The sequence below is a fragment of the Embiotoca jacksoni genome, unplaced genomic scaffold, assembly GCF_022577435.1.
Source record: "Embiotoca jacksoni isolate LCO1_2020_lvr unplaced genomic scaffold, fEmbJac1.0.p SCAF_8, whole genome shotgun sequence".
NCBI classification, from domain to species: domain Eukaryota; kingdom Metazoa; phylum Chordata; class Actinopteri; family Embiotocidae; genus Embiotoca; species Embiotoca jacksoni.
Genome location: NW_027185436.1, coordinates 7,449,162 through 7,462,500, shown reverse-complemented (window position 1 = coordinate 7,462,500; position 13,339 = coordinate 7,449,162). Strand labels below are relative to the sequence as shown.

The 13,339-nt window shown below is 42.0% G+C and overlaps 1 protein-coding gene across 3 annotated transcripts in view; it reads right to left on the bottom strand.

Annotated features, from left to right (window-relative positions):
- The window catches only part of LOC138191571 (dmX-like protein 1), a 51,774-nt gene that overhangs the window by 21,011 nt on the left and 17,424 nt on the right, over window positions 1-13,339 (bottom strand). For all 3 annotated transcript variants that reach the window (XM_069138460.1, XM_069138463.1, XM_069138461.1), the window contains exons 16-31: window positions 12,896-12,998; window positions 12,378-12,497; window positions 11,657-11,875; window positions 9,924-11,191; window positions 9,502-9,757; window positions 8,632-8,765; window positions 8,038-8,224; window positions 7,792-7,902; window positions 7,061-7,230; window positions 5,626-5,723; window positions 5,295-5,460; window positions 4,105-4,233; window positions 3,812-3,950; window positions 1,584-2,365; window positions 1,117-1,215; window positions 565-732 (exon numbers count right to left, since the gene is read on the bottom strand). In XM_069138460.1, the coding sequence (XP_068994561.1) occupies window positions 565-732; window positions 1,117-1,215; window positions 1,584-2,365; window positions 3,812-3,950; window positions 4,105-4,233; window positions 5,295-5,460; window positions 5,626-5,723; window positions 7,061-7,230; window positions 7,792-7,902; window positions 8,038-8,224; window positions 8,632-8,765; window positions 9,502-9,757; window positions 9,924-11,191; window positions 11,657-11,875; window positions 12,378-12,497; window positions 12,896-12,998 (4,149 nt within the window). The remainder of the gene's footprint in view (window positions 1-564; window positions 733-1,116; window positions 1,216-1,583; window positions 2,366-3,811; window positions 3,951-4,104; window positions 4,234-5,294; window positions 5,461-5,625; window positions 5,724-7,060; window positions 7,231-7,791; window positions 7,903-8,037; window positions 8,225-8,631; window positions 8,766-9,501; window positions 9,758-9,923; window positions 11,192-11,656; window positions 11,876-12,377; window positions 12,498-12,895; window positions 12,999-13,339) is intronic.

Genomic DNA, 13,339 nt, shown 5'->3' with positions numbered 1-13,339 from the left:
AAAAGTCATGGCTGCAGGTATATAGCAACACTTAGTGGTATTTCCATTGAAAGACCAGGAATTAGACACGAATCGCTATTACTCTCACGATTATATTTTCTCAATTGACTGATAAAAATAAAAAATAAAAATGACCAGAGCGATGCTTGTCCATACAAGAACCCTCGCTACAAAAACTCACATTTGTTTAATAAGACTTACACAAGTGACAGAACCCATTTGTGCAACTGTAACCAGCAATTATTTGGGATATTTCAATTCATAAAGACCTAGACTAGTAATTAATCACCAAATACTGTTTTATAATCTCATATAATGAAAAAAAAAATCATGTTTCATTCTTCACACATTTACAGACACAAAGTCAAGAGAGACTAGCAAAAAAACAACAACTTAGAATCAACAAATTCTCAACCACGTGTCTAAATAATGAACTAATTGTTTTATCACTATCACCACCAACCTAAAGACAATCATTTAGTGCAGTTTGTCAGTGGCAAAAAGCTAAAAAGTCAGAGTACCGTGGCTGCTACTTAAGTGTGCATCTATGGATGTTTTAATTACCTGGTGAGACTCTTGAAGCAGCAGTATGAGCTCCATGCGTACAGAAGCCAGTCCTCCACCGTGGGAGCCGTGCAAGCTGCAGTAGCTTAGAAACATCCTCAGTAGGGGCTGGTTACTCTGCAGCCAATGTCTCCTGCTCCTCTGGCTGTCAGCACGGGGGCTCCCGGGCTGGAAAAACATTTTTACTTTATTAGTTTTATAGACAAATCAATCAGCAGCCCTGTAAATGTGAAATGTAATCCTGCTGGTTACTATGCAAACAAAAGCCTCACAGTGGCATGCTAAAAAGGGTTATGTCTTAAAACAATGTATATTGATCTGTTCTGTCAACACTAAATGAACTCGAGGCTCTTTTAAATGTAATTTCCATTTGTGAATACACAAATGCACAAGCAGAGGTGTAAAGGAGAGTGGTGCAACAAACTTGTTTTCAAAGTATTTCACATACAGACATGGTGATGTTGGCTTAATTTTTTATTATAGCCTGTGTTGGACTGATTCCTGCTTCTGCACATCTAACAAATGTCGAAGCAGCCAGCTACCGACACCCACCTGTTCCTCCTCCACCGGTCCAGAAACAGGGGCATCACCCTGGACAGACAGCTCCGGCAGGCAAGGCTTATAGCTGCAGCAATGCTGGAGAGCCACCACCTGGAGGGAAAAAAACGACAGACTTTTATCTTAAAATCTATTTATTATGAAGGAAGTTGTGCTCCATGAGTGGGAGGCAAAGCATTTCACCATATCTTCAAAGTGTATTCACAATTTCATGAGAGAAAATCCCTGCCATATTACCAGTGTGAGGCTTGTATGCACTGACAGTGCACACAGAGATAAAATGTTCAAACAATGAACATGAGGAGAGGAGAAATGTGTGGAAGTTATACAAGATATAAGTTTTATTGGGTGCGGTCATACGAAATTCAGAATACTAAAGAATATAAAAAGTAAATTTACATTCAAGGATGAAATTTGACCTTTACGTCAGTGACAGTGTTATAATGTGTGTGCATTAGTACCTCTCTTTCTAACCACTGGTAGAGCTGGTAGCGTAGCTTCCCTCCATCCAGTTCATACCCGGTTGACAGCGTCCGCAGCTCATTGGTCATAATCTTCAAGCAGGCAGTAAACTTCAGCTGGGCCACCAAGATGTCGTTAGTTGGTCCAATGAAATCGTCGCTATCCTCACCGGTCACCGTCTCCATTAGCGTCGACACGACATCCTGCGTGTCCTGGAAAAAACTGCCGCTGTCTGCCGTTCTACCGCTCTTACCATTTTTAGTTTCCTCCTCATCGTTGTCTGCATCCTCTTTGTCACTGTCCCACTTCAGCTCCAGGGGCTCATCTGGAAGTGTCAGCGACGGCTGGCTCCATTCAAAACTCAACACGGAATCTGAATGGCTGTTGGACAGGCTGTTACCGTCTGACTCATAGCCGTTCAGAGTCATCTGAGACCAGTCCGGGTCTGACGCCTGTCCAATCCTGCTCCCGACACTGAGCTCGGCCGCGATGCCCGTATCATCATCGCTGGGGAGTTTGGAATGCTTGCGGACTTTGGGCATCTTGGAGAGGACTTCGAGTGCTAGCATGGGGCAGCCAGCGTGCAGGTGTGCGTACGCAGCAGAGAAAAACAGCCTTCTCTCGTCCAGACTGATGGAGTCAGCCCTGCGACCCTCAGCTGTCAGGCCAACTTTAGCCTTGTCTGAAGAGCCAAAATGCCGGCGGAGGAGGAGTGGGTGGGTGCGGAGGTAGGTGTAAAAGTTGAAAACTTCTGGGTTACATGCAGACACAGAAGGGGACCCTGTCATAGAAACGAAAGCACAGAAAAACATATTGTATTTTTACCTCTCACAGTTCCTGGAAGCAAACAGAACTTTAACTGACCTTTGTTGAACTTCGAGGTAACGTCAGGCTTTCTATTTATTGGAGCGCGGATGACCAACTGCATTCTGTTATCACTTAAACGCATATCGAGCATGGAGCTGCGAGTTCAGCAACGGACAGTGTATTAAGTGGGGCTTGTGGCCAAAAGATGAACCATCAACTGACTGTTATTCATCGAGGTTTAAAAATGTCAAAGGACGTGATGGCTCATAATGAAACCCGAGCCAGGACAGCACATCTGTCTTAACGAAAAGAAGAACCATTTTAAATTTTCTATAAGTCAGTGCTATTTTCTTGGAAAACATGCCAAGAGTGCTTTAAGACCATGATTTATGAAACACATGAAGCACAGGGATGTTAATCTGGGAATGGATTGACTCTTAAATCAAAGTGAGGTTCATCTTAAATTCAGTTCTTCATCTATACTAAAGGCAAGCCTTGTATGATTGCTGCAATTAAACTGTGGTCTGTGTTCAGTGGACTGCAATTACTTGTGCAATTTCCCTTCACTTCAGGGACCAAAAGTAGTTTTGCAGAGCTGGGGGAGTTTGTGAAAGCAGAGGATCTGACCTCATAGTGTCAAATTACAATGTGCAGCACTTGTAGTCTACCTGCAAAGCTGCATTTGACAGGCAATTTCCAAAGTGAACAGGGCACTTTTAAATTTTCTGACAGCACAGACTATATCTACAAAGAATTTAGAGTCAAACAAACCTTTATATATATATTTTTTTAACATTGGCAGATTCTGGCTAAAGGGTATTTTATATTCATAAATAAAATGATTAAAAAAAAAAAAAAAAATTCCCGGTATATTTAAAAGTGCAGTAAAACCTGCAATAAATAAATAAATAATAATAATAATAATAAAAAAAAACATAAAGTCAGTAAACCTGGTCTCTTTCAACTGAGGCAACACCCACAAAACCCATTCTGGAAAAATATTAACAAATTAAATATACCAAAGATTATTGGAAAAACTTTGAAAAAAAGAGAACTATTTATCAATACCGAGTATTACTAAGAATTACCAACATCAAAAATCATCACCATACTGTACCATTACAGCAGTCAGAACATGTTGTATATGTGTATACATTTATAATACTTTTTAAAAAAAAATTTATAAATCAATATTTCTTGGTTTCCATTTTCTTGGTTCCTCTAACAGTTTAGTAGAACTGATGTCTCCTTGTTAGTACACATTTTTTTTTTAATGAATGTGAAATGGTGAACTCACTCTGATCTACACGTTATCAATTTAGGTTAAAAATAAAGGTTTCTGGGCTTAAAAAAAAAAAGAAAAAAAAGAAAAAAAAAAGGGCATCAGAGCAGTGCAGACCACCATCATCAGCTGACCTACCAGTGTCAGATTTGTTCCCAGTAGATCCAGAGCTGGTTCTGTTAGCAGGCTGCTCGAGTAGAGTGTCCAAGGCTTTGCTGTAGTCCTCCAGGACCCAGTGAGCCATGCTCCGCAGGAAAGGGTCCTGGTGGGCTGGAATCTAAAGATATACAGACAATTACAATGGCTCATCCTGGTTTCTGCACAGCATGAATTATCAAACAACACTGGGTAGATTGAATATACATTTTAAACTGCAAGAGCAGCGTTTGTTGTCTGTAACATACATACACATACACGCAAACTCTATGCACCTGTTTGTCATGCCCCAAAACATGTCTGTGGAGGATCTTTTTGTAGGTGGACGCCGTCTCAAACTCAGACTCGTACAACCTGGAGATCACCAGGGCCAGCTGGAGGTCCTGCATTTTCTCTAAACACACCTGCAGGAGGAAATACGTCGGTTGTCATTCAAAAAGGATTTCTGCTATCGGCACAAGGATAAGAGAAGAAGACATGTGCAGACAAATAATGTTATATTGTGGATGCACAGCAATCCAGTAGGACGTGATCCTTGAAGTTGCAGCGTTCTTGGCTTTTATCTTTTAAAAGGGAAAAGAAAGCGCAAAAAGCGCAAAAAAATAACAGTCTGTGCTCACGGCAAAAACGTGTGCAGATAGTTGAAGTTGTTGTGGGTGCTCTGAACTGGTAAGGTGTGATGCATTTCAATGAGACTCCCTCCCAGCCATTGACACAGAGCAAAGTCAACGATAGCCTTTCGCCCGGGTGATGCTCATTTCCATAAAATGCTTCGAGAAGCTGCAGTTACTCATGCAGATGGAATAATGCGACTCATTGCTTCAGGGACTTTGTGAGCAGAAATAACCTCCATGAGTCAAAGGTTGAACAATCAAGATGACCAGAAGCAGCCCTCGTGATATAAAGAGCAGATGGATGGCACCACCATGCATAACAAATGTATGTTTACACGTTCACAAACAAACCTAATGAAAATATTAGGTATTAAGCATGGTGTCCCCTTTTACTAAGGTTTAATATGAATGTAGTGTGCTGGTTTATAAAAGTAATACATTCTCAGGAAAAATAGGAATGGCAGCAACACCCAAGAGTCAACTGCTCACATCAATAATTCTTCAGTGAATTGTGCTAAAAGCTCTTGACAGAGATACCCCTGTGGGAATGTATTGAGGTGTTTTAATAATAAAGAAGACACACAATAGAAATACAAGTAGTGCAGTCTGTTTTTGAGAACCTGGTTTCTCTGCTTTTTATCCTTAAATACCTCCCTTGACTATGAAAGGTTGGAAAAAAGGTCAAATTTGAATGTGAAAGATAGCTTGCAAATGACAATGAGAAGCTCTCGATTTAACTCGTACTGAGAGTAAGGTTTCTTAACTTAGGCGTAGCAGGCTGGAAAGTGGCAGTGTAGTTGAAGGAACAAGTGCTTCTTGGAAACAAAGTGTCATGTCTATTTTCCACTTGCCTCCACAGCATCCTTGAGGGAGCCGGCTAGAAGGAAAAAGGCAGCCGAATGCTGGAACCGCTGCTTTCCCAGCAAAGAAAACGCATTTTTCAGTGCTGCTTTCCTCCACCGGTCCTCGCTGAAGTTGTTGCGGAAAAAGTCTGTCATTTTGGCATTGTTCTGAGACCTGGAGAGAATGGCATTATGGATTTAATACAACAGTATTGGTGTCATTGTTCTTCAGTAATCTGACAGAACTCGTGGTTAAGAGAAGGGGCAAACATTGTGATGAATGTACATGCATGCGAGTGCATTTATATTTCATATGCAAAATCATGCGAGTTCAGCCTACCTGTACAATCCCCAAACCACTGCCTTCTTTTTCAGTGCCAGGTAAAATATAGCTGCATCCAGAGGATCACTGTTTCTCTGAAAAGAAGCTTTGGCAACCTGACAACATAGAAGAAAAGAAAATACACTCAGCTAACGCTCCCACCTCCTCAACCTATTCAGAGTTATCTACCGAACAAGTTGTAGCTTTACGAGTCATTTCAGGGAGCAGCTCATACTCTGTTAGAGAGCTGTGTTTTAGAGCAACCTCAGCAGACCTGTGCTTTCACATGCCAGCATTTAATTTATAAATTGAGCAGTCGATATTAAGTAAACGGGGCGAACACACTAACGGCTAACCTTAAGTATAGAATTTTTAAGTGCATCTTTAATATTGTTCTGCACGACTTTTGTTTGGAGAAAGAGGAAACCATGCTGATGAAAATTGATTGTGTGTGTTGCTTAGTGTCGGAACCAAAGTCCAGCATCCTCACATTAATCACACGTGGTATCTTTGCATAAAAAAAGACAACTAAAAACTTCTTAAAATTGTGGCCAACTTTCAACTGTAGTTTCTAATATGTAGAAAAGCAGTTCATATGTATGACCAGACACTGGACTATTCTGAAAAAATGCATCTGATGATTAAAGTAAGTGATATTTTTTGTTTGTTAAACTATGTGTTAAATAGCTCAACATCCCAACAGCCATCACTGATATGGAGTGATTGGTCACTAACGTGTGTCATCCAGTCCCGCAAATCTGCACAATCTAGAAAACAAATTTCCTGTTATCCCGTTCCCACATTATTTCAACTGGGAGAAAGATGGTTTCTCTCTGCTCGTTCACAGGGACACGGCACACCCCGGAATGACTTGCACAACAAAATATGGCAAAGTGAATTAAGACAAATGAAGAAAAGACAGACGAGAACAAAGCTGCCAGGAAATAAAAAAGAAGACTGGATTTGTCCAAGACCCACATTTATATCGGTGTGGCCTTCAATCAGTTATGAAGGGTTTGAAAAGCGATGGTCAGCAAACTGTACTGCTTCTCGACAGGTATATATTTTACTCTGCAGTAGCTATACGGATGCTTAATATACTGCTTGGTTTGCTGGTGTTTTTACCCTGGAGCTATCTAATATGGGGAAGAAGGAGGGCTGTCTAACTTCCTGTCTGCAAAAACAGACAGAAAGTTAGCCACAATACGGATTTTGTTTACAGCTCCTTTAAAGTAAAACTACAATATCTAACATGAATACATGCTGAATATTTAGGTCGCCAACAAAGATCCAGTTGTATCTCCTCTTCACACTGATTTGCTACCAACTAAACAATCTGAACATTTATACTGAAACAGTTTCCTTGAACAAAACTGGCACTGGATCAATGTTTCAGATTTGAGCTCAGACAACTACATAGAGACAGATGAACTCATGCCATTAGCTGCCTCACCTTCTCGATGCACCTGCGCAGCTTGTTGGTGCTGCGCAGCCACCAGCCCACACCCATGGAGCGCAGCTCAGGCCAGGTGGGTTCTCCCTTCTGCAGGGCGGGCAGCATGTTCAGCAACTCCTCCTCAGCTTCAGAGTGGAAGGCCCAGGCGTAATGACATGTTGAAAGGCCTGCAGAGAGAAGAATATTTATGTTCTGTATTTCATAGTATCAACAGAGTAATGAACATGCATTCAAGGAAGAAATCTAAGACATCAACTTGATTGAGTAAATACAGGTGTACAAGTGGTCTGATATTCAAAAATGCGAGTTTCCTGTGACAGCTCTACTGTTGTACTGCTGCTAGTTGATGAGGAGCCCATTGCTCGAAGGTAACTTTACTGCAGCAGTTAAAGATGATGAATAGACTGTTCACTTCTCTCACTGAGGCTTTTACAGTCAAGAATTTACAATAGAGAGCATCAGTAGCCTGCTCTCTTTATCTTCCGAGTTACTGCCCTGATACAGCTCTGGTCCTGGAGCTCTTTCTGAAGGAGTGCGGGGAGACAGCGCTCTTTGCAGTAAACTACAAACTTACATTAACAATTGCAGGATGAAGAACCTGAGCGTACTAATTTTGAATGGCATTTCACTTATTAGTTATGAGAGTGCTACCTGCCGCCTGCTCATGCGTGTCAGCTATGAAATGCCCTGAAGGCTAAAACAATTTGCACACCATGACGGCGCTGTACCTTGCCGTAGCAGCTGTGCTCGGTGCGCTGGAGGCAGGGAGGTAGAGAGGAAGGTATGAAGTCTGACAGCCAGCAAGAACTTCAGACCACATTCATCCAGTGTCTCTCCCCCTGGAAAATGAATGACAGTCAGCTCCTACTACTTTTCAAATGTTATTACATTACATTGCAGAATTGAGAGCTTATGTAATGCATTTCTATCCTATTAAAAGAGCCCTTGTTTATGTATTTATTTCCCTGCAGTACCTTTGCTCTTGCCCTGGCTGTCCTTGAGGTCTGTGCTTGTAGTAGCGATGGTGTCGGCCAGCGCCATGAGAGACATCTGCTCCATACGAGTTAATCCAGGTAAACTGGAGCGGAGGAGGTGGCTGGACAGAACCTGAGCATGTTCTGGACCAAAGTCTGTAGGACTGTACTGGGACAAATCGATAACCTACAGACAGGGAACAAGACAGAGGACAGTGTGTAAAATCCACTGTATGATATCTCCGATTTATAAGACAGCACAGAGAGGCAGAAAACAGTGTTGTGACATGGACGGATAAACACTAACAGCAAGACATGCATGATAATGTATGTGTTTATTAACTATACAAGCAAGTGTCCTATGCTTTTGACAATATCTACAGACTTAGCCAACATGAAGCTAGATTTGTTATGCAACAGCTAGGACTGTCATCAGCTTTGACTTTGTCTTTTTAGGCAGCAGTACATTTAAAATGAACCTTGACTTGCGTGCGTATGCATGTCTAAACTACACACCGAGCTCAAAACTCTGCTGTCCAATACAATTTTTATATATATTCTCTTGTCACCAAGACCAAGCCAACATGAACTGACCTTATTTCCCATTTCCTCTTGATCATTGTCCAGAGGATCCAGGTCCACTACGTTGGGTGTATGAAAGAGCTCATCATAAGCATCAGTGTGACTGGAACCATGCCCACTATCTCCACTCACACTGCCCACTTTATCTGTAAGGAGGCGCAGAGCAGAGCTAAATTACACGAGACATGTATTTCATAAGATGCCTGAAGAAAAATTCCCTTCTGCTGGGGAGACAGCAGATTAAATTAAAATATCAAAGAGCAGGATTTTATTTTTTACTGTATACATGTTTCTGCTTTCATTATTCTCACTTTGTATCCCCAGACAAACCATGAGGAAAAACCAGAGGACCACAGAGTAGCAAGAGTAGGATATTATTCTCAGTGTCTTGCACCTTAAGGCATGGTGCCCTTTTCTCTGTAAACACTGTGTCTCTGTTTTTGTTTGTGTAACTACTTAAATAAACACCTGGAGTATTCCTAGTTGTATGTTCAGGGCTGTTATTAGCCTCGAAGGATTAATCTTAGATCAGCAGGTGAAAACCCATTAAGATATTAAAATGGTAGATTAATGAAAGAACACAAAAGGGCAAAAACAGCAACAAAATGACAGGTACTTTGATGCCGTTGTAGCAATAGAGCAAAGTGCATTTCTCCAAACTGGAACACATTTTTGCATGACTGTTTCTGGAATAAACTCACTTTAATTGACTTCAGTGAATTTCCATTGGATTCAGAACCTTCTATGTTTTTGCTGTCAAAGTTCACATTTTCCATGTGCTTATATTTACAGTTCTTTGCCTATAAGTACTACTGAAAGTTTACTATTGTTTTCTTCATTACTGAATATTGTTGTTCTTTAAACCATGTGTTGTATAGCTACCCGGTTTTGGTGTGTCCTCATCAGCTGCCAGAAGGGCGTACAGAGGCAAGGGAGGGATGGAGCTTATCTCTGTGTAGTCAGGGGTGGAGTTCTCTGCTTTGCTGAACATTTTCCTGTCCCTGGCCGTGCTGCCTCCAGCGCTGATGGTGCGTAACCGCACATGTTTCTCTGGATTGGTGGTGCTGTCTTTAAGTGCCACAATTTCTCCAGCAATGCATTTCACCAGGTGGGAGAGGATAGCTTTGGCACGGTGAACCTTAAGATAGACAAATTACACAAAGAAAGTCAACTTGTGTTACTTCATTTGTTAAGCAACCACAGAATTTATGTTTTATATTGTTTTTATGTATTGACTGCTACATAAATAAATCAACAAAATATATATAAGTGTGTACAGTAATTGAGTAATTTATGAAACGTACCTTGCCTAAGTCCATAAGCTCCAGTAACTGTACAGGATGGTACTGGGGTAGAGTGGGAAAGAGTTGGTGAGCTGCTTCAAAAAGCCCAGAATCCTCCATCTCTAGAGGCAGGTCATAAGCTGTTCTCTTCCCGCTGAGTTTCTGGGCCAGGCTCATCATTGATCTCGTCAGAGCCCTTTTGGGAGGGTCCAGGGAAGATGTGGGAGCCCCCGGGCTGAAAACCTCCTCCTGGCACTGTCTGACAGCTGAGATTATGGAGGAAACACTGCTGCCGATGTCTGCGTCTTGGGCGATTGTGACATTAGGTTTGGGCGGGGCTGGCGGCTGCCACTGAGAGTAGACGTGCATCTCACAGTCCATGCCTACTACCAAGATTCCATCTCGTACCCAGGAGAGGGAGACCGGGATGGGCAACGAGCCTTCAACAGAGGATACCAGATTGACCGATCGAAGCAGAACCAAGCGGGCCAGGCTTTGGTCTCTGCTGGCGTCGGAGGACAGACCCAGTTCTGGAGGCTTCCCAGATAGACGGCCGTACATATAAATCTTTGTTCCAATACCAACAGTCAGAACATGTGTCCCATCCTCTTGGGAGACCCAGTCCAAGTGAACCAGACTCTTACTAGTAGAACCAAGGCAGTTCTCATTAGGTATGGAGAAGTCTAGGTTACTTGAAATATTGGTACTTCCAGTTGTGCTAATGGCAGAGTTAGCTGTGGGATCTGTGCTGTCCAAGATTATGGTCTGTTCAAGAATCCACTGTGAACCACCAGTGGACTCACACTGGAAGATGCCAATGTGGACCAGCGGTTCACTAGTGTTGACTGGGTTCGGGCTGAGAGAGAGATTTGGGCAATGTTGTACCGTGAGGGTTGGGGTCGGGTGGGTGTTGGTGTTGGTGTTGCTGTGGAGTACGTTGGGGGAGTATGTTGAGGTAGGAGGAGAGACCAGCAGTTCATGAGAGTTCAGCTGAGGTGTTGAGTTCATAGGTGTGTTTGTCATCTGCCTGTAGGCAACTGCGATCCGTCCAGTGTGACAGCAGCTAACCTCCATGGGACAACCGGGCACACTCACTGCGCTGCAGTTGGAAAGTCTGTCCTCCACCAGGAGACGCCACTCCTCCCACTGGTACACCAAACTGTCCACACCTGAGGCTTCTGTTGTCGCAACATTACACCTCCAGAAGCGCACCTTTCCATCGGAGCAGGAAGTAGCGAGGAGGTAAGGCACACGGCCAGCTGGCAGAGAACAAGATGCACTCAAGTGACCTAAGAAAGGTGACAATACACTATTAGGCAAGTTTTTATTAATAAATTATTTTTTAAATATGTTTATATGGCTTAATTTCTTTGAGTTGATTTTTGTCCGCTTTTAATATCAGTTTCTAGATATTTGACTTTGTAAAAGTACACTTGGAAATCTTTATTCACTTTATGTAGAATTTCAAAAATCTCCTCCACACTACAATTCAATATGTATAATACTATACAAATGTAACTCAGTTTCTGTTTCATATCTATGATAAGAGAAGTCATCTTTTCTTAGACAATAGGAGGATGTCTTAGCGCTTCTGAAAAGATTTTTTGAATCAATATTTTGCTAACTGAAAAAAACAGTTCAAGCGACGACATCAAATTTGGACCTCGTTCTATACACGTGTCAGTAAATCTCACAACCAGAGAAAGTGGTCTTGTGTCCCTTGTATGTTAATATGTGTCCCAATTGTCCCTCACCTGCTGACGGAGTAACACTGATGGCATCCACCCCTGCAGGAAGAGCCATCTCTTGGCTGTATAGCCTGTGGGTTGTGAGGCTGAGGCGACAGGCGCTCTGCAGATTGGAAGTGCATGATTTACTCTTCTGAGATATTGGAGAACTGAGTGTGTCGAAGATAAACTGGGAGATGTTCATGGGAGAAGCTGTCGTCGCATCCTTCTGTGTCGTGGTTTCCTCTGTGGGGACACAAACAGAGAGAGAGAGAACAATTTTTAGGTCACTACCATTGCATATTAATCATTTTTATACATGACAGTGTGACAAACACTGCATTGGAGTCATTAATTGAAAAGTCCACAAATAAAATGTTTAGTAGATGTACTTCCATCAGTAAACCAGGAAAGCATGGTTATACTGGGGGCCCTTTTCAATCTTTACAGATACTATTAATAAGTCTGAAATATAAATAGCAGAAGACTTGCCACAGGAAAAAAAACAGACTAGGATCATAAAAAAGTAGGGCATCTCATGGTGATAAGTGTCTCGGTGACAGTGATACATGTGATAACATGGAAGTGAATGATGGACATCCCAAATGCAGCGTTACTGCCCGCCAATGGACGAACTAATGACAATTTTGTGGGGCTCATGGCGATCTCTGAGGTGCTAGAAGACCTCTCCTACATCCTGTGAACTTTAGGATGTAGGAGTGTAGGATCTTTTGTTTAAAGTACCCACCCATGGTGACAGGTCGAGCAGCGAGATTGAGATGCCACATGTGGAGCAGGGAGCGACCTGTTGGCGTTAATTCTACTACCACCAGGAAAAAACGCACAGAGAAGGCTGGCTCACCGGCGGCTGCAGGGAAACACACAGATAAAGAGAATATTAATACACTGTGCCACTTGTGGGAGGTCCAAACACATATATTGTATATCACTTGCTGCCTTTTTTGCATACATGATCTTACTGCTCTCTTTTCTCTTTATTTATTAATAATAATAAAAAAAAAATGTATGTATATTTCGTCACATATCTTCATTAAGTATTCAGTGGTTTGTTTCAGAGCTGCAATTTTGCTTTTAATTTTCATTGTTATTCTTCAGCTATCATTGATTATACTGCTGCAACACAACAACTTCCCCTCACAGGATCAATAAACTATATACATCGAGCAATATGGTTGCTATTTAATCTCATGAATATCACCATATGATAAAGTGTAGAGTTACAGGAAGAAAAAAAGATGTCAATACCATTGTGAGGAGAATCAGAGGTTTCCTGTGTGCTCTCAGTTCTGTCACTGCCGAGGATCAGATCCTCCTCAAAAACATGCAGGAGCTGTGTCTCCTTCCCCTGCTGCAGAGAGCAACACCAGCTGTTATCAAACTGAATCAAGGGCAGACACTGAACAACATGTTTCATTTACTGTGGGGCGTAGACACAAGCCATGTAAATGTGTAAACAATACACACACACACACACACACACACACACACACACACACACACACTGAAGGCACGAGAGAAGGTTTGCTCTGCAACCACCTTTGTTTTTTCATGGTTGACCTTTCACAGACACTCGAATCTATAGCAGAATGTTTTATGCTCTGAATGGTAGAGAATTCAAATAAGGCTTTTAAAATATATTACAGTAATATATGCTTCATTTAAGAGGAGAAGTTTCCAGGGTCTCTTTGC